We start from the raw sequence: 20963 nt of genomic DNA, 5'->3' as shown, positions 1-20963 counted from the left end.
TCCCCAGAAGAGAGACAGCAGTATTTTCCATTCTCTGCCCCTTCCCCCCCCAAGGCAGGATCTTGCTCCTCCTGGAGCCCAACCACCACAGCTGCCACCGTCAGACATTTCGGGCTTGGCACCCTCTCGCAATTAACTCCTAATTAGCCCCTTTGCCAGCAAGTGAAGCGGGAGATGATGTGAGGAGGAGGGTGCTATTTGAATGCACCGCAAGCCCCTCAAACTCACTTTCCGGAAGACGGGAGAGGCTGGGTCTGCCCCCCCCCCCCCGCCTTTCTTAGCCAAGGGACCAGAGGTCTCCTTCCATTTTCATTTTAAATCAAAATCTGTTGTAATGGATTTCGAAGTAATGCTTTAATGCACCGGAATGCTTTTGGGGCAGCAGCACGTTCAGCCACGGAGATTGGCACTTGCAGCCTCTAATGAATAAATGAGCAGCTGAGACTTGGCTGAGCAGAGCCAGGCTCCTTGATGGGGGGGGGGGAGAGAAGAGAACAGGCCCCCCAGCCAGCCTTTTGCAAAGTTTCCTGGATCAATGCAAACTGCTTCTGCCTTCTTTATTCCAGCATGGGGGGTGTTCGTGTTTATACAGAGGCCTGAAGATGGGGGGGGGGGGTGAGGGCACCCCGTGCTCAATCTTTTTTTTTGGGGGGGGCAGATTGAATGACAGAATTGTGGAGTTGGGGGGGACTTCCAGGGTTCCGCTGCTCCAACCCCCTGCAAGGCACACGAACCAGTTTGGGAATTCTCTTGATTCTGGGTGGGTTGCCAGAGAGCTTCTGTTTCCCAAGGAAAGTTTTCTTCTTTAAAATCATGAATGCAGTTAATATGTTTAGAAACAGATAGGTAGCCGTGTTGGTCTGCCATGGTCAAAACAAAATAAAAAAATTCCTTCCAGTAGCACCTTAAAGACCAACTGAGTTAGTTCTAGGTATGAGCTTTCGTGTGCATGCACACTTCTTCAGATACACTGAAACAGAAGTCACCGGACCTTTCTATATAGTGAGAAGGTGGGGAGGGGTATTACTCAGAAGGGTGGTGGGAATGGGTGATTGGCAGATAGCTGCGATGAGCCTGTTGACGACTCTTAACGACTGCAATAGGTCTAACAGGAAAAAGCAAGGGGTGAGAAGGTGAAAAATGGCTTTGTCATGTATAATGAGATAAGAATCCAATGTCTTTGTTCAAACCAGGTCTCTCCATAGTTTTAAGTTTGGTGATAAGTTGCAATTCAGCAGCTTCTCTTTCCAGTCTATTTCTGAAATTCCTTTGTAATAGAACAGCTACTTTGAGATCTTGTATAGAATGTCCTGGGAGATTGAAGTGTTCTCCTACTGGTTTTTCTGTCTTGTGGTTCCTGATGTCGGATTTATGTCCGTTTATTCTTTGGCGTAAGGTCTGGCCTGTTTGTCCAATATAGAGAGCTGAAGGACACTGTTGGCATTTTATGGCATACACAATGTTAGACGATGAGCAATTAAATAGTCCCGAGATGGTATGTGTGATGTTGTTGGGGCCAGTAATGGTGTTGTCCGGGTGTATGTGGCAGCAAAGTTGGCATCTGGGTTTATTGCAGGCTCTGGTGCCAGTGTCCGTGTTAGGTCTGGTTGTAGTATTATTGTGGGTTAGGAGTTGTTTAAGACTGGGTGGCTGTCTGTAGGCAATGAAAGGTCTTCCTCCCAGAGCTTGAGAAAGAGAACTGTCATTGTCCAGGAGAGGTTGTAGATCTCTGATGATGCGTTGTACTGTTTTAACTTGGGAGCTGAGTAATACCCCTCCCCACCTTCTCACTATATAGAAAGGTCCGGTGACTTCTGTTTCAGTGTATCTGAAGAAGTGTGCATGCACACGAAAGCTCATACCTAGAACTAACTCAGTTGGTCTTTAAGGTGCTACTGGAAGGAATTTTTTTATTATGTTTAGAAAGTTAATGAGTGGAGGGAGGTGCTTTTCCCTCTGGGGCCGCAGGATCCATCTGTCTGGCACCCTGCAAGCAGGGGAAATTGCATTGGGAGAGATAACATCCTCTGTCCCTTTAAAATTTGGGGGTTTGGAGGGGGGCTATTGGGCTGTTGTTTTTATTTTGATTGCGTATTTTGTGGTTTTAGATTTTGATTTTATTCTGTGAACCGCCCTGAGACCTCCAGGTACAGGGCGGTATATAAATTCAATAAATTAATGAATTAAAGAAACAAACAACCAACCAAAAGGGCAGAGATAAGCAAGGCTGGCTCCAGCCAGACAATGGAGAGGTGGACACACTCTGACACTCACAGCAGGAGCAAAGCAGGAAGGTAAAAAGGTAAAGGGACCCCTGACCATTAGGTCCGGTCGCAGATGACTCTGGGGTTGCGGTGCTCATCTCGCTTTATTGGCCAAGGGAGTCGGCGTACAGCTTCTGGGTCATGTGGCCAGCAGGACTAAGCCGCTTCTGGAGAACCAGAGCCATGCACAGAAACGCCATTTACCTTCCCGCCAGAGTGGTACCTATTTATCCACTTGCACTTTGAGGTGCTTCCGAACTGCCAGGTGGGCAGGTGCAGAGAGCGAGCAACGGGAGCTCAACCCGTCACGGGGATCTGAACTGCCAACCTTCTGATCTGCCAGCCCCATTTAGACCGCAGCGCCACCTGTGTCCCTATAAGCAGGAAGGAGGGCAGGTCAAAGGGGGCAGAGCTGGGGAAGTGGGAGAGGGATGGGGTCCTCTCCTGGTGCAAATCGGCCCCCAGTTGTGTAGACATTTCTGATGGCCGACCTGGCAGGGCTCTCCAGATCAAGAAGAACGAAAGGCTGGCATCTTTGGGGAGAGGAGAGGGGGGCAAGGACCTGCCGGGGTGGGGAGGAGTACAGAACATAAGGCGAGTCCTGCTGGATCAGGCCCATGGGGTAAGGTTACCAGATATTTCCCAAAGAATCCAGGGACATTTTTCAACTTCATTAGGAATGATAGGATTTTGTCAGGGGACTGATTTGTAAATCCAGGAAACGGGGACGTCTGGCAACCTTACCATAGGGGCCCATCTGGTCCAGCCTCCTGCTTTCACAGCAGCCACCCAGGTGCCCCAAAGGGAAGGCCTCAAGAAGATTTGAACCCGAGTCCTCTCCCCTCCTGCAGTTCCCAGACTTCGGAGGGTGGGGCAGAGCCACCCTGACTAGCAGCTCTTGCCAGCCTTATCCCTGCCTTCTCTCCCCTCCTTCCATCCCTGTCTTCTGGGGGAGAAGGGAAGGGCTCCTGCCTTCTGTCCCCCTCAAGGAAGGAGGGGGGGGGGAGAAGAGGCCCCGGCAGCCTCTCTTCCAAGCCAGCCGCCCCCCCTCCGCCCTGCCTGGGTTCATTGCCCGCTGAGGCTCCTTGAGGAGTTTGCTGCTCCTGCCCCCAAACAGCTGGACCTTCTCTCTGGTCCCAAACCTCAAAGAACAGGACCCAGATGCTTCTTCCCAAATCCCCTTCTGCACCCCATCTCTGAACCCAACAAACCCAGATATTCTTCCCCAGCTCAGTACTGTGACATGCTGTGGCAGACTGTAAAGGGACGCGCTGATTCCTGGGGGGCTGGGGGGGCAGGATCCTAGGAAGCTGTCTTACAGAGAGTGCCTCCAGCTCAGCCTGGTCTCCTGGCAGCAATGGCCCTCCAGGATTCCAGGCAGAGGAGATTCTCCCACCCCTCCCGGGACTCTTCCCCACAGCCATGACCTTCCCTTGAGAGAGAAGGGGACTCTCCCCAGAGCAGGCAAGGCATCCTTCCTTTCCCTCTTGTTGGAAAATTTAGGGCAGAGGGAAGATAGTCCTTCTTCACGCAGCACAGAGTTAACCTGTGGAACTCACTGCCTCAGGAGGCAGGGATGGCCACCATGCTAGATGGCTTTAAGAGAGGAGGAGAGACGTTCATGGAGAAGGAGAAAAGGGCTTTGGAGAGTTTCCTGGCCAGGATAACTCTGCTCTGCCTCCCCATCCTGTTCGTTTATAAAGCCCGAGAGGAAGGAAGAGGGAGCATCTCCTCCCCCCCCCCAGCGCAGGCCATCTTGCGGGGGGGGGGAGGGAGGGAGAGGCAGCTGGGAGACAGCGCTGGCGGCTCCGGCTTTGTTTACCCGCCTTGCCGGAACTGGGCTGGCTGACGTGAGCCGGAGGCCGATGCCTCGGGAGAGAAGAGACACCTGGCGCAGGGGCCGGGGGGGGGGAGCCCAGGCGGAACTTGGGCGCTCCTGCTCAGCCCCACACGGCTGGCACTGCCAAGGAGCTGCAGGGTTTAGAAGGCAAACCTGCCTGGAATACTATTATTATTATTATTATTATTCTTATTATTATTATTAATTACCCCACCCATCCGGATCCCAAATGGTTGACCCCTTTCTTCAACCCCCCCCCATGCCCCACTGACTGGCTCCCCAAGGCTCCATTGTCCCCCCCCCCATCAATGCCTGGGGTCAGCCTGGAAGGATCCCTGATGGAGGAGCAGCAAAGAGAAGGAGAGTGCCTCTGAGCACACGCAGAGTACCTTTCCCTCTCCCTCCCCAGGGCAAATTCATTTTCTGTGGCAAGAGTGACCTTGGGGTGGGTCCTGAAGGGCACCCCCTCCCCTCTGAAGCTGCGGATCCTCCGCCTGCTGAGGCGAACAATGCTTTGGAGACGTTTTCTGCCGCACAGCGCTTTCTAAAATTGTTATTGCCATTACGCCTAAAAATACACTTATCGATTTGCAAAATAATTAACCAGGCAGGTCCCCAACCAGAATGACGGTTAGAGTCCTATAAAACAGCTGCTGCCCCCCCCCCCCGCCGCTCCCCAGACAAGGTACTCTAGTAAAGAGGAGCAGCAACAGAAGCAGAGAGGCTTGCAGAGTTCAGCACTTGGCTCAGGAGGGGCTGAGAAAAGGAGGGAGAACCTTTAGGACACAGAAGCAGAGAACTGAAGGGTCTGAAGGGACCCCCAGGGCTCATCAAGTCCAACCCCCTCCAGTGCAGGAATTGCAGCTGAAGGATCCCTAATGGGTGGCCATCCAAGCTCTGTTCCAAACCCTGTTGCTGCAACGGATTATCTGTTTGCCAGAGGGTTGGACTAGATGACCCTCGAGGTCCCTTCCAGTGCTCCAATTCTACTCTCTTTGCTTGAGTGCCGCTTGCTCAACCTCCCAGCATGCAAGAAGGAAAAAGAGATGAGGTGGAAATGGATATGGAATGAACTATGGACTAAGGCAGAGGTTTTTGAATTATCGTCTCCAACCTGGGGTCCAGAAATCTGCATGTTGCCACAGTTGGACCGGCACCAGCAGCAAACTGCGCCTGGGGAATTTGGAACGTGGGCCTTGGGGAACCAGAAGATCAGACAGGAGCCGGCTGCTGCAGTCCCGGCCAGAGATGGGGCCAGCCCTGACCTCAGGCAGAGAGGGGCAGCTGCCTCAGGCGGCAGATTTGGGGTGTCATGAAAGGGATGCCCATGGCTGGCTATCAAATGTTTCGCTGCTGCATTTTGACTGGGGGGTTTTCCGTTAAAATAATTTTACCAGCCTTGGAGTATTAGGTGCTGCTTGGCTGGTGGGGGGAGAGGGGGCACCTTTGGCAGCAAAATGATTTGGGGCGTGGCCCTGGCAAGGAATGGCACCAGGGCAAGGACCAGGGTTTGGGCCAAGGGGACGGAGAGGGAGGAGGCTGCGTGGTTTCTGCACAGCTTTTGCAACAGCCTGAATACGGGGAGCAAAGTGTGTGTGCAGGGGGGGGGCATAGGTAAAGCCAGGATGTGGGGGAGGGATTCTCAGCTGAAAAAGGGAGCAGGCAGGGAGAGGAGCCTGCCTGGATCTGTCTTGGGGAGTTTGAGATGCAGAGGACACATCCACAGCCCAGCCCCCTCCGCCTGCCTGGGACTCTGGCTTCCATGCTGCAGAAGCTGCAGCTTGGGATGAGATGTGGCTCCCCTGGGGGATGATGTAAACAAAAGCAGCAGTTGGGCCAGGCTGGGGTTTTTTTGGGGGGGGGGGAAGAAACTGCTGCAGCAGCAGAAAAGCAGGAAGCAGGAGCCACACGCAGAGTGTGCAGGAGACCTCGGTGTGAAGGGCAGGGGGCCAGGCTGGCCGCTGTCCCCACGAAGGGGCCAGGCTGGACGGAGGCTGGAAGAGCATCAGAATGCAAGAAGAGTCTGACCTCACCCAGCCTCCTGTTCTCACAGTGGCCCCCCAGCTGTGTTCACGTTTCACAAGCCGCATTTTGCCCCTGGCTATTGGCCACTTAAGGATGTGGGTGGCGCTGTGGGTATGAGTTGCCGATCAGAAGGCTGGCAGTTCGAATCCCCATGACAAGGTGAGCTCCTGTTGCTCAGTCCCTGCTCCTGCCAACCTAGCAGTTTGAAAACACGTCAAAGTGCAAGTAGATAAATAGGTACTGCTCTGGCGGGAATGTGTTTCTGTGCGCTGCTCTGGTTTGCCAGAAGCGGCTTAGTCCTGCTGGCCACATGACCCGGAAGCTGTACACCGGCTCCCTCAGCCAGTAAAGCGAGATGAGCGCCGCAACCCCAGAGTCGTCCGTGACTGGACCTAATGGTCAGGGGTCCCTTTACCTTTATTGGCCACTTGCGACCAAGTGAAGATGCCCATGTGCCAGGATGGGGCCAGACATCTTTGCCACCTGAGGACCCTTGTATCTGGACTGTTTTCACTCACTAAGACCACATCCTGTAGAATTCTATCCGTTATATTTAATCTGCACGATCAGATCGCATTTCAGGAACCAAAAAGTTTTTTCTGTGCAGCAGGAGCAGTGAAGAATGTTATAGTTAACTGTTGTCTTTGCTTCCACCCTGCTCACAGTTGTGAAGAATATCCCTACGCTATGAATGGTCTGTGTCGCCATTCAGAAAACAGTCGGAACAGGCTGATATAGATGTGGAGTGTTCTTGGATCAAGGGACTTTTCTTCTTTAAGTTCTCAAAGTTCTTAACCGAGCTCAAGGTGGTCCTCTGATCTAGCCAGATGTTCAATGGATAATCCATCACAGTCAGCCCATTGATTGAAAAGTAAGACTTCAGAGCCGTCTTGTCCCAAAATGGCAAGTAGACATTCCATTTTGGCGACTGTAACCCTGCTTTAAGGAGTCACTTGGCCCCTGGCTTATACACCTGAGTTTCTAACAATGCCAGACACATGTGGGAAACCACAAGCTCTGAACACGAGAGCAGCTCTCCCCTCCAGTGGCTTCCAGCAACTGGTACTCAGGATGCAGCCCAAGGGAGCCCATCTAGTCCAGCCTCCTGTTCTTGCGGCAGCCAAATACCCCAAGCAACCTAGGGACACAGATAGACTGCCTCTGGGCTTGGAGGCTCCATAAGAGCATCTGAAGAGCCTGGCTGCTGAATCAGACCAGTGGCCCATCGAGTCCAAGATCCTGCTCTCCTGATGGCCAACCAGATGCTGATTATGGGAAACCCCTCCTGTGGGCAACTCCCTCCTCAGGGCAGCAGGGCCACCAGCCCCCAAGGGCCAGAGCACCTCCAGGCTCCCATCTCCAGGGGAGGTGGGAAAGAGCCCCCCCCAGCCCCGCTGAAACCCCAGAGAGCCACCACCAAGCAGCGTCAACGGCAGAACAGGCAGCCGTCTCTGGTACATAAGCACCTGCTCTGGATGAGACCCCTGCCAAGGCAGCTTCCAGGAGCCAGTCAGTTTTCTGCCCATCTGCCAGCTGAGGGCCAGGATCTACCCAAGTGACGTGCCCCCCCCCCTGCCTCCAGGCCTCTCCACTCAAGAGCCTGCTTGCCTGTGATGGATGCCCCCGTCCCCACAGGCACAAATAGACATAAACCTCGCGGCCGCCTGCTTCCTGGGAGGGCTGTGGGTGCCTAGGCGGGGGCCGCGGATGCCCCTGGCGTCTCCACGGGGACTGCCAAAACATTCAACAAGCCCTTCCATTAAGCCAGAGGATGGGGGGGGGGGAGCTTTGACACGAGGGATCCCTTTTCCAGGCTGGGTTTCCCCATTAATGGGCGGGCACAGCTGTCGTGAGGCAGCACTGGGCGCTGGAATTTTGCACCCCTAATAACTTTAGGTTGGCCACTGAGCACAATACGCTGAACTGGATGGGCCGTTGGCCTGATCCTGCAGGTGATTCCTCTATTATTATCTCCAAAGCCGACTGCTCTGTCTTGCAAGCGTCTCCCTGCCTACAGGCGTCATTTGGGTGTCTGACATGGAGAAAACCCATTTACCACCTCGGCTGGTATTAACCCGGACAAAGATCCCAGGCCATTGGGCTTCCTACGTGATTTATTCTGCTTTCTAGATGTTCTGAGCCTCCCACAGGAGCGGAGGCTGAACAGGCCATTCCGCTTCCCAAATGCTAAATTCCCCCCAGGACGTCCCAAGCCAGACGCTTGGCCCACCTGGCCCTCCAGGCCTGCTCCAAGAGGGAAGAGCACCCCCTCCGAGGTCCCTGGCAGGCAGGCAGGCAGGCAAGAAGGGGCCCTTCCCAGCCGGCCTCCCCACAGTCGGCCCAGGAAGCCAGGCATGCGGAGCCTGAGCTCTGAGCTGCCCCAAATGCCGACACAGAAGAATTTGAAATATTTTTTCCTAGCTGGGAAGGAGACCGACAGGGCACCAGGGACAGGGCCTCCCTCCTTGATGAGTTCTGGTCGCATGCCAAGTCCCAGGAATTTTGTATCTCCTATCTCTGCCGAGCAAACGCCTTTGCACATTTTCGGGGCAACAGAGACTCTGGCTGTTTTCCCCGTCACTCCTCAGAGGGCAGACTCTGGAAAGGTGCTGAGGCTTTGCTGATGCCCCAAGATCCTCTCTGCAGCCCCACCAGCCTCCCTGCACACAAATCGCCCAAGAAGTCGAGAGGCAGCGTCTCTCCCGTCTCTCCCCCCCCCCCAAACTCAGTGGCTAGCCTTAGCTTTTATTTTTATTATGCATTGTGCTTTCTTAATACTGTCACATTGCCCTGAGATCTACAGGTATGGGGCAGTATACACATTTAATTAATAAATAATAAATAAACAAAAATCTGAACGAAAAGGGCCCAGGGCAGAGGGGGTGGGCAAGAGTGTCAAAGTCCCAAAGGCAACACCATCGCCCCCACCCTTTCAAAATGCCCCTTTTTTATTTTAGCCAAGTCAGAGCAGGGCAACTGGCAGAAAAACAAACGCTTTTATGTATGGCCAACTCTCAACTTGTGCAGAGCTTATGTTCCGGGGGTTGTGTGTAAAGCCAAAATCACGTGTATTCAAAACACACTCTCCCTGCCCCTTGGAATGCTCTCCCAAGGTGAGCGCAGTGGCAGGTGGGATTGCAGACCGAGCCCCTGAATGCCTGCCCCCCCTTACTTTTTCCAGCCAAAATCTCACATGTTGATGCACATAGGTTGCGAGTTTACTGCATACAGACTTCACACACACACCTAAAACATGGTCAGGAACAGGCTGCGAAATATACCAAGCCAAGGACCCTCAATGCACCTGCTGTGATGCCAAGCAAGCAGAGGATTCACATCTGCCGCACAACATTAGCCTCTCCAGATCTGCAGCTTGCTTGATTTGCAAAGAGGACTTCAAGGCTGCAAAGCACTTGGGAGAATCTCTGAAATCAGAGTGACGGGGCAGGACTGCCCTGTGGTCAAGAGAAGGACCTTGTGTGGCCCCCATGCAGCCCACGTGGCCCCAGCCGCGGCTTCCAAGGCAGGATACATTATGCAGAAATCAGCAAACACAGCGTCCTTCTGCATAATTCATCAGGGTTGCAAAGCAAGGCTCCTCTGCGCTGGGGAAACATTAATGCAGAATCTAATGTTCCTTGACAAGAGGAAGTGGGCACGTTAAGGAGGCACAGGTGGCAGCGGAGAGCTGTGGGGAACAGATTCACCCTTCTCCCCCCCCCCCAAGCAGGGACCCTACCGTCTTTCCGGTAGAAGCAGATCTCCACCTTGCGCTCTTCGGAGCCCAGGAGGGCCTGCGCAATCTGTGCCACCGAGGTCTTCTGTGTGCGCGGCCCATAGAGGAAGTCGCAGGTGCAGGGCTTCTGCATGACCTCGGCACGAGTGTAGCCGCAAAGGTCGCAGAAGCCATCGTTGCAGTAGATGATGGCGCAGTTCTCCACCCGGGCGTTGGCAATGATGAACTTGCGGCCTGCAAGGGGGGGGGGGGAGAGACAAGGAATCAGTTTCGGCTGGTGGCCCAGCTGCGCCCCTCTCTGGACAGCGATGGATTAATAATAATAATAATAATAATAATAATGTTGTTAATTTATTTATACCCCGCCTATCTGGCTGGGTTTCCTCAGCCGCTCTGGGCGGCTTCCAAAAATATATTAAAATACAGTAACACATCAAACATTAAAAGCTTCCCTAAACAGGGCTGCCTTCAGATGTCTTCTAAAAGTCTGGTAGTTGTTGTTCTCATTGACATCTGGTGGGAGGGCGTTCCACAGGGTGGGCGCCACCACCGAGAAGGCCCTCTGCCTGGTTCCCTGTAACTTGGCTTCTCGCAGGGAGGGAACCACCAGAAGGCCCTCGGAGCTGGACCTCAGTGCCTGGGCAGAACAATGGGGGTGGAGACCCTCCTTCAGATATACTGGACCAAGGCTGTTTAGGTCTTTAAAGGTCAACACCAACGCTTTGAATTGTGCTCGGAAACATACTGGGAGCCAATGTAGGTCTTTCAAGACTGGTGTTATGTGGTCTCTGTGGCTGCTCCCAGTCACCAGTCAAGCTGCCGCATTCTGGATTAGTTGTAGTTTCAGGGTCACCTTCAAAGGTAGCCCCACACAGAGCACATTGCAGTAGTCTAAGCGAGAGATAACCAGAGCATGCACCACTCTGGCCAGACAGTCTGTGGGCAGGCAGGGTCTCATCCTGTGCACCAGGTGGAGCTGGCAGACAGCCACCCTGGACACAGAATTGACCTGTGCCTCCATGAGTCCAAAACGACTCCCAGGCTGCACACCTGGTCCTTCAGGGGCACAGTTGCCCCATTCAGGACCAGGGAGTCCCCCACACCCGCCCGCCCCCTGTCCCCCCAAAACAGTACTTCTGTCTTGTCAGGATTCAACCCCAATCTGTTAGCCGCCATCCATCCTACCGTTGTCTATACTCTGGTAACTTCTAGGTTAGAATACTGCAACACATTATATGTGGGGCTGCCTTTGAAGGCGGTCCAGAAACTTCACCTGTTGCAGAATTCAGCGGCCAGCTTGCTTGTTGGGACAAGACAGTTTGAACATATTACACCGATCTTGGCCCAACAGCACCAATTACACTGATCCTGCCTGGGCCCCTTAGTTTCTGGGCCTAATTCAGTTTTGAGCTATAAAGCCTTAAGTGGCTCAGGACCGCCTTTTCCCAAATGAAGCGCCCCAGACCCTGAGACCATCATCTCTAATGGCAGAAACTGCACCTGGAACAGCCCCCTAACCTTTTCAGAATGGGGCTTCCCATTTTGCTGCAGCTAATGCTTCGGAGGGAGGGAAGGAAGGACCCCCCTGCTAAGCCAACAAGGAGAGGAGGAACAGACTCCACTGGGGGGGGCATGAAGCACTCCTAGGAAGCCGCCCCCCCTCCACCAGAGCCCTCCTGGGCCCACTTGGCTCAGCCACGGTCTACACAGCAACTTGCAGCAAGGGCTCCCAGCAGCAGCGTAGCCGGGGGGGGGGGCGCAGGGGGGGGCACATTGGGCACCACTCACACTCAAGGTCCAAACAGAGGAGAATAGCTTCTTATTTCAAATCACACTCGACAAGCTATTTATGTGTTTATTACATTTATCCCCAAACACGTTTTTGAGTTTCTGCTGAAATAAGGCAAAATAAAAAAATTCCTTCCAGTAGCACCTTAAAGACCAACTAAGTCAGTTCTTGGTATGAGCTTTCGTGTGCATGCACACTTCTTCAGATACACTGAAACAGAAGTCACCAGACCCTTCTATATAGTGAGAAGGTGGGGAGGGGTATTACTCAGAAGGGTGGTGGGATTGGGTGATTGGCAGATAGCTGTGATGAGCTGAAATAAGGCTGCATTTTAATGTTTTAATGTATTTTAATCTTGTTTTTAAGTTGTGTTTCAATCAATTTGTTTTATATTTGGTGTTAGCTGCCCTGAGCCCGGTCTTGACTGGGGAGGGCGGGGTATAAATAAAATTTTTTATTATTATTTACACCCCCTCCCTTTTTTCTCCAAGGAGCTCAGGGTCGTGCGCGTGGTTCTCCCTCTTCTCTCCACAACAACAGCCCTGCAAGGTAGGTCAGGCTGAGAGGCAGGGACCCAAGGCCACAGGGGAGCAGGGGATTGGAACCCTGGTCTCCCAGGTCCTAGCTTGGTGCTGTAACCACTATGCTGCACTCCCTGGCTCTCACACTGGCTCTCATCTCCTGTGTTTGGCCCACTGCACATACAACAAAAAGCACCCCAGATCCGCTTAGCTGGCAGGCTGGTGACCCAGGCTGCCTGACTCAAGAAAAGGCCAATTAAAAATGAGTTCAGGGATGACTAATCTGTGCCAAGCGATGCTCCGTATTCTTTGCACACACGACGACGCCTTCTCCTAAGGCGCCCGCTATTATCTGAAATGGAAGTCGTCCCTTCCACAGACTGCAGCCTCCTCTTAAGCATGCTGCCAAGGCTGCTCCTCCCCCATTGGCACAACTGTGTGCCAAGCTCTTCCCAAGGTGCCATCTAGTCCCACCCCCTGCAGGAGTTGCAGCTAAAGCATTCCTGACAGATCCAACCTCCTCTTAAAAACCTCCAACAGAGGAGACTCCCCCACCTTAAATTAACGTTTAATTGGAATCTCCTTTCTTGCAACTCGAATCCGCTCTTTCGGGTCCTCCCCTTGGAACAGAAGACAAGCTTGCTTCACCTCCCATGTGGCACCTCTTAGATCACTGGCAGTCATCCACAAAAGCCCCCCCCCCGCTGTTTGCTTCCACCTGCTCCCTGACACCCCCAACCTCACCTGCACAAATTAAGAGCTATCCTCATGGAAACAAGCAAACTCGCAAACGACAAAACCAGCAAAACAATCCCAAAAGAAATCCAGCCCAGATCTCTCCCAAAAGGATCCCTCTAGGCAGAGAAAGGTCATTTTTCTCCCTGTCACCTTTTAGAGGGACCCAGCGTATGTCAGCCACGAGAAGGGCAAACTCCATGCTAGGGAATGTTAGGAAATAAATAGAAAATAAAACAGCCGCTATCATAATGCCCTTATAAAAAATCTACAGTGCAACCACATTTGAAATACTGTGGACGGTTCTGGTAGCCTCACCTCCAGAAGGAGGTTTGTAGAGTTGGGAAAGTTTCAGAAAAGGACACTGAAATGACCGGGGGGGGGGGAGGGATTCCCTTATGAAGAAGGGGTGAAGCATTTGCATGGTCTTGGCCAGGATTTTTGTTAGGGGGGACAGAACGACGCGATTGGTCAGATAATTAAGTATTTCTATTGTTTTACTTGATCTGGGGGGGGCAGCTACCCCCCCGCCCCCGCTATGCCCATGGCACTGGGGACTTTCACATGTACTGCTAGTCAGCCAGGTTTCCCCCATCCTATATTTCTGCATGTGGTTCTTCCTTACATTTGTCCCTATTGAAATTCATTTTGTTAGCTTGTGCCCAGTTCTCCAGTCTGTGGCGGTCATTTTGAATTGTGATTTTGTCTTCTGCAGCATTACCTACTCCTGCCAGTTTGGTGTCATCTGCAAATTTGCTGCACATCCCCTCAATGCCTTCATCCAAGTTGTTTCTAAAAATGTTAAACAACCACTTGCCCAGGACAGAACCCTGTGGCACCCCCCTTGTCACTTTTTCCCAGGATGACGAAGAACCATTAATGAGTCCTCTTTGGGTTCAATCAGTCAACCTGCTACAAATCCACCTAACAGTTACCTTACCATTCAACCCACATTTTACCAGCTTCCTCATGAGAATATCATGGGGGACTTTGACAAAAGCCTTACTGAAATCAAGATACACTCTGTCCACAGCATTCCCCTGATCCACCAAGCTTGTAACTCCATTAAAAAATGAGGTTTGTCTGTCATGACTTATTTTTGAGAAGCCCATGCTGGGTCTTAGAAATCACAGCATCCTTTTCTAAGTACTCACAGACTGACTGTTGAATTATCTCTTCTAGGATCTTTCCTGGTATCAATGTCAAGCTCACTGGCCAGGGTTCACCAGGGTTCCCCACTCCAATTTGCCTGCCTCCAGTCTGTAGGGACCTCACCTGTTCTCCAGTAATTCTCAGAGATAATAGACAAAGGCTCTGAGATTACACCTGCAAGCTCCTTTAGTCCCCTTGACTCATCAGGCCGTGGAGATATGAATTCATTTAAAGTAGCTAGTTGTTCCCTTACCACCTCTTTTCCTATCTTGGGTTGCAGTTCCCTCCTTGCATTGTTTATTCCGTTATCACCAGGTTGGGCATTGGTTTCCTTTTGGGTGAAGAGGCAAAGTAGGGGTTGAATAATTCTGCCTTCTGTCACCCAATAGCATTTCTCCATCTTCTCCAGAGGACTTACCACTTGATCTTTCTTTCTTTCCTCTGTATCCTGAAACCCAGGAGGACATGATCACTTCCTCCCAAGTTTCCCTGTCCTTCCACTTCATCTAAGAGTTCCTCCCTGTTGGTGAGGACCAGGTCCAAGACAGATGACCCCCTTGTGGCTCCTTCCACCTTCTGGGAAATGAAACTGTCAGCGAGGCAATGGAGGAATTTGTCAGACCTTACATTCTTGGCAGAGTTTGAGTTCCAACAGATATCAGAGAAGTTGAAGTCTCCCACGACGACTATCTCTCTCCTTTTTGAATGTGTGCTAATCTGCCCTCGGAAGGCGTCATCCAAGTCTTCAGTCTGGCTTGGCGGTCTATAGCAGACCCCCACAGTAAGGTCACTGTTGCTTCTCTCTCCTACAGTTTTTACCCATATACTCTCATTCTGCTTTCCATGCTCCAGGTCATGGATTTCTTCACCAATGTATACATCCTTTACATATAATGCTGCTACTCCCCCCTTCCTGTTTGGTCTATTCATTTTGCACAGGTCACACCCCTCAGTTTCTACATCCCAGTCATGAGTCTCATCCCACCAGGTTTCAGTAATGCCTAACAGGTCATATGTGCCATCCTATACTAAAAGCTCCAGTTCGTCTTGCTTGTTTCCTATACTCTGTGCATTCGTGTAGAGACAACTGAAACCATGAGTCATTCCTCTGCACGCTGCTGCCTCTGTCCCCCTCAGTAAGGAGTCACCGATCACCACTACACGTCTCCTCCTTCTCTGGGGAGCGGCAGGAATTGTTCTGTACACTGTCCGTTCCACTGCCGCCTCTGTACGTTCTGAAGTCTGCAACCAGTGTGCTTGCTCCTCTGGCTGAGAAACAGTGTCTGAGGTGAGGGTGTGGAATTGTTTTTGTAGCTGCAGAGTTACAGCATGGCTCCTGACTGTCCTGCTTTTTGTGTCTTGTTTCTCCAAGGGTTTGTCTCCTTCTCCTTCTCCTCCTCCTCCTCCCTGGGGGCAGCCTCCCGGCACCTTTGTTCCAGGGGAAGCCCACTCTGGTACACCAAAGCTTCTGGCCCCAAGTTAGTAAGTTAGCGCAGGAAATCCAGTTTGCGTAATTCAAATATACCATTGCAAAGAAGCCAGACTCTTGCAGCTCATATTATTTTCTTGAGTAATGACGAAAGGGGCCAGGTGGTAGCCGGCCAGCTGCAAATCCATCTCTGCTCCAGGTTAGCCTGCTTGACTGCAGGCCAAGTGACCACAGATCGCAGGCCACCTGGCAGCCAGCCCTCCCTAAATGGGGCATTAACAAGCCCAGCTCCGCCAGCAAAGGAGCCGCCTCTCCCAAGTGGCAGCCGGGACGGGCAGCGCTCCAGGCGCAGGTGGCTGCCCTGGAGAGAGCGGAGGCAGGCCAGAATCATAGCCATCTTGTCTGCAGAGAAACAGGTGTGGGAAATTTGCCACAGCCTCCAAGCTGAAGCACGATTCTGGCTCTCCCAGACCATCTGCCACCCAGCAGAGCCCACTGGGCAGGAGAGACAGGCTTCCTGAGCATCTCCTTCTGCTGCGAGGCTGAGCCTTTCCGAAAGGATCCAGGTGGCCCTGGTGGCTCGGTCCTAGATCCTGTGCAAGCTGGCTGTGGCCCTGTCTCTCTCTCCGCAGAACCCAGGGATCAAGCCTCAGAGCTCAGCCAAAGCCCAGGCTGCTTAGCAGCTCCAGCTGGGATGACATTCCTCTCCAGCCCAGGGTTTTGCAAGAAAGAGGGGCAAGCTCCTTGCAGAAGGATACTCTGCAAATGTTGAAGAGATCCCTCTTCTTCACATGCTCTAGGGCTGAAAACAGGCTGTATGCCTGAGATGAGACCCCGTGGCCTCCAGCCTGACTTGGGGAAGGGAGTAGCCGCAACCCTTGAACCCCAAAATTTGCTAGCTTTAATTTCCATCTGCCCTTTGCCATTTTCATTCAGTGCAGCCAAGTTAATCTGCCTCCCCCGCCTGCAAATCTCAAAATCCCCCCTTTGATGTCCCAGGCCAGCTTTTGCCTTCCTTCCACACTGCGATGTTTATCCAGCTTTTCCACAACCCAAAGTATTTGGAGATGGTTATCAGGCTCCTGGTTGCTCAAGGCAAAGCAGCCCCAGTGCCCCAACTGTTTAACCTCCCTCACGCAACGTGCTTTCCAGCGCCTTATCTCTCCCTCCCTGAATCCTCTCCAATTTGTCTGCCTTGGCCTTGAAAGGCAGCTGAGGCCTAAGCGGAGCAGAGCAGGCCGCCCTTCGCTACGAGGAGGACGGCAGCAACAGCGGCAGCGGTGGCAGCTGGCCCCCAAGAAGGAAAACAGACTGCAGCAGCCTTTGCAGAGATGCCACACGGAGAGCCAAGAGGCAGCGGGGTTAAATTACCAGGGGAGAGGGAGGGAAGCAAGGCTGTCCAGGGAAGCCAAAGAACCTCCTCTGGAGGTTTGCAAAGAGCAGGCAGCCAGGCACCTGCCAGGAGGATTGAGATGTGGGGAAGTCCTGCCCTGAGCACAGGTGGGGGGAGGGGAGGAAGACCCTCCTAGGCCCAGGAGGAGAGTCTCTTTCATTTCTTAAGGGAATGGCAGATCTAGATGTTATTTTATTGTTGGGCACAAACAGAAAAACAAGCACCGAGCAAAATGTGGAGGGGCGGGTAGGATCCAACTTCTTCTTCTTCCTCCCCCAAGGAAAAAAGCACCTCTGAGCCTACCCCCAACACTGCCCCTCCAGCCCAGGCCACTGGTCTCTTTCGCCCTGCTCGGCTCAGGATGATGGGTGCAAAAGTAGAGGTGAGTCTCACATAGTTTTCTTCACCCTGAAATGTTCCAAGTTGCCTTAACTCTGGGGAGGACCAGAAAGTGTTGGTGATTCTTCACAAGCCAGACGGCTCAAGGTTTCAGAACACCATGAGAATAGCCACACACAGACAGACAGCGCATTCTGAGAGGTCACAGGATCACCTCCATCTTTTACCGGTTCCCGCCCCCCCCCCAAGCTCTGTCCTCAAGCTCTGTCCTCCTTAAGATAGCCAGCAGAGGGAAGGCGGGGGGGAAAGGGTTTGGCCGCTCAGTGGCCCCCTTCCACTCCCTTGGCATCAGCCCAGCGACTCCCCACCACCAGACACAAAGACACACACCAGGTTATCAACACTGCACAACTGCGTGTGTGTGCCTGCACGTGCACACAACCCCTTTCCAGATACACAAACACCATGAGGCATCCAGGCACCCGAACACTACACAAACGCCCACACTCCGCCATATGCTCCACGCTGCTGCTGTGCAAAATCCCCATGGCCAGAGATGGAAATCTGGGCTCCTGCAGTGGCGCTCTGGATGCCGGCACTTGCTCCCCAATAGGATGTGCTCTTGGTGGGTCCCCCAGCAAGGAGGAAGAGGGACCCCACAGTGAGAAGCTGCCTCTCCCTCCTCCTCCTGCCCTGGGGCCCAGGGACATGCACCCACCACCCCAAACCACACCGGAAACAGAGAGAGGGGGTCCTGGGAAGGAGAGCAGACCACTAGGCCTGAGCCCAGGAGTGACTGCAAGGCAGGCAGGCCCCACTCCAAGAGGGGCGGCCAGTCCGTCGCCAGTCCAGGTGGCCAAGCACAGGAACCCAGTCACCCAGCTGGCAAGCGTCCTGCTGCAAATATGGAGCTGCCCACGTCCCCAGGGCAGGTGGACACCCCCAGTCGCAAGGCCCCCATTCCCTGGGCAGTTTGGGAGCACAAGGGAGCGGGGCCCAGCCCGCACCTGCAAGCACCCCTTCACAGGGTTGCACACCACCAGCCCTCTCCCACCAGCCCCAGCCTGTCAGCCTGACCCACCTGGCGGGGTTGTTGTGAGAAGAAAAGGGGGGGGACAGTGGGACAGACATGTAAAATAAATAAATGCAACAATAAACAAATGTACGACCCACTTCTGACTCCAGAGCACTCAACACACAGGGCCGCCACAGACCTGCCTGGAGCTCCCCACATGACCCCCATAATGTCAGAGCACTGACCCCCAGGCCTCTCTTCACCCCCACCCCCAACCGAGCAGCCCCCAGTTCCGCTCCGGGACAAGACCCCCTCCACCCCTACTTACTCTGCCCCTCGAACTTGCGGATGATGGTGTCGAGGAAGGTGTTCTGGGGGGCCACGTGCCCGCGCCGGACAGGCATGCTGTCAGCCCATGGGGGTGCCCGGCCTCCCCCGCCCCACGCGCAGCCGGGGCCGTCCGCGGAGTGCGAGGGGCGGCCCAGCGCTGGGGCCCGTCAAGCCGCCAGCCGCCCGGCGGGGAGGGGAGGGTGCTCTCCGGCCTCTGCTGCCCCCCAAGCCGCGCCCGGGGCTCGAAGGGGCGCGCTGGGGCGACGTGGGCCCTTCCGCGTTGCCGACGCGCAGTCCGGCTCCGGCTCCGGCTCCGGGGCGGCGTCGGCGCGGCCGGGCGCTGCTCTCCCGCAGGTGTCGGGGCTTAGGCGGCGGGCAGGGGGCGTCTCCGGGCGGCGCCCAGCCCCATGGGGCGCCCCGACAGCGGCTGGCCCGGGAGCCCCGCCGGGCGGCTGGCGGGGGCCGAGGGAAGCCGCCGTCCGGCCCGGCGCCCCGCGCGCCTCTCCTGCTCGACGGGACGGGCCCGGCTTGGCTCGGCGGCGGCGGCGGAGGCAGCAGCAAGAGCTCCCTTATTTAGGCAAAGGCGAAGGCAGCGGCGGGAGGGACCGGAGGAGGGACGGCAGGCGAGGCGGGGGGGGGGGAGGCGGCGGGGCGCCCGCTTGTCTCTCCGGCCGGCTTGCTGCGTGGCCCCGGGGGCGCGTCTCCGCCTTCTGCTCCGCGCAGGCGAGGCTCCGAGCGCGGCGGTGTCGGCGGCGAGGCCGGGCGAGAGATGCGCGGCGGCGGCGGCGGAGGGAGAGCCCGGCCGAGGCGGAGCCAGAGCGCGCCGCGCAGCCAATGGAGGCGCCCAGCGCCGCGACGGACGGACCGGGGAGGGTGGAGAGAGCGAGCGAGAGAGGCGGCTGGGGGAGAGGGGGCAGCGGGGCTGCGCGGGAGAAGCTCCTGCGGGCGCGCAGCCCCGGATCCTATTGGGAGCGTCGAGACGCGGCCAGGCGGGCGAGGGCGCAGAGATCGGCGAGGAGCGGACAGCGCGTCCTGGGAGCGCCGCTCCCTCGGAGACCCCCCCCTTCAAGGAGGCGCTTCTGCGCTTGAGAGGGGGCGTCCCCCACCTGAGTCCCTGGGTGGGGGTCCCCCGACCGAGTCCCAGCCCGAGCGGTGCCAGGGAGAAAGGCGGGCTCCCCACGAGGCGCTGTCCGGGCTCCGAAGCAAGTCGAGGAAGCGGCCAAGGTCGGGGGAGGCTGGCCGGGGCTCGTGGCCCCTCGGGAGCCGGGTCAGCTCTTTGCTCCTCGCCAGGTGGTGTTGGTGTGTTTGGGGCGGGGGGAATTCACGCCCCACTTGGTAGCCTCCATCATTCGGAAGGGCGCTCCCTTCAGGGCTGCCGTGTTTGACAGAATCCTAGCATTGCAGAGCTGGAAGGGACCCCCGGGGTCATCTAGTCCAACCGCTAGCCAGGCAGGAAGTCACAGCTAATCACCGTTGCATCAACCAATAGGTTCCGTCAACTGATTGACAACTTTTAATCAACAAATAATAATAATATTTTTTTTTATTTATACCCCGCCCTTCCCAGCCAAGGCCGGGCTCAGGGCGACTAACAACCAATAATAAAAACGAGTTGAATGAGTACAACTTAAACAAGATTAAAAGACAACATTAAAACATTAAAACAATTAAAATGCAGCCTCATCACAGGAGGAGAAAGGAAAAAGAATCCCAACCCCCAAACACACATAAACCAGCCAGCAGACATATTTATTGTAGGAAAAAGCACTCCCATTTTAGCTAAGAAAATTGATCGAAGGGGTGACTGGATCAGGCCAAAGAGGTCCTACCTAGTCCAGCATCCTGTCCTCACAGGGACCAGCCAGATACCCTAAAGGAAGACCCACATCAGGATCCGAACTCGCCTCCTGGGGTTTCCAGCGACTGGTACTCAGAAGCATTGCTGCCCCCTACTGTTGAGGCAGAGCATAGCTAGCAGCCGTTGACAGCCTTCTCCTGCTCCATTCATTTGTCTAATCCTCTTTTGTTGTTGTTTAGTCGTTTAGTCGTGTCCGACTCTTCATGACCCCCTGGACCAGAGCACACCAGGCACTCCTGTCTTCCACTGCCTCCCACAGTTTGGTCAAACTCATGCTGGTAGCATCCAGAACACTGTCCCACCATCTCATCCTCTGTCGTCCCCTTCTCCTTGTGTCCTCCATCTTTCCCAACATCAGGGTCTTTTCCAGGGAGTCTTCTCTTCTCATGAGGTGGCCAAAGTCTTGGAGCCTCAGCTTCAGGATCTGTCCTTCCAGTGAGCACTCAGGGCTGATTTCCTTCAGAATGGAGAGGTTTGATCTTCTTGCAGTCCATGGGACTCTCAAGAGTCTTCTCCAGCACCAGAATTCAAAAGCAT

At 54.4% G+C, this 20963-nt stretch overlaps 1 protein-coding gene across 2 annotated transcripts in view; it reads right to left on the bottom strand.

The window, feature by feature from the left end:
- KCNH2 (potassium voltage-gated channel subfamily H member 2) overlaps positions 1 to 18902 on the bottom strand; it is a 99037-nt gene extending 80135 nt beyond the window's left edge. The window contains exons 1-2 of one of the 2 annotated variants that reach the window (XM_081834219.1): positions 18567 to 18902; positions 9869 to 10099 (exon numbers count right to left, since the gene is read on the bottom strand). In XM_081834219.1, the coding sequence (XP_081690345.1) occupies positions 9869 to 10099; positions 18567 to 18642 (307 nt within the window). In that variant the 5' untranslated portion in view covers positions 18643 to 18902. The remainder of the gene's footprint in view (positions 1 to 9868; positions 10100 to 18566) is intronic. The other variant, XM_081834218.1, reaches the window with a different exon arrangement.
- Positions 18903 to 20963: the final 2061 nt, after the last annotated feature.

Source organism: Podarcis erhardii (assembly GCF_964252035.2).
Source record: "Podarcis erhardii genome assembly, chromosome: 12".
NCBI classification, from domain to species: domain Eukaryota; kingdom Metazoa; phylum Chordata; class Lepidosauria; order Squamata; family Lacertidae; genus Podarcis; species Podarcis erhardii.
Note: the sequence above shows the minus strand (reverse complement) of the source record. Positions and strands in the feature narration are given on the sequence as shown.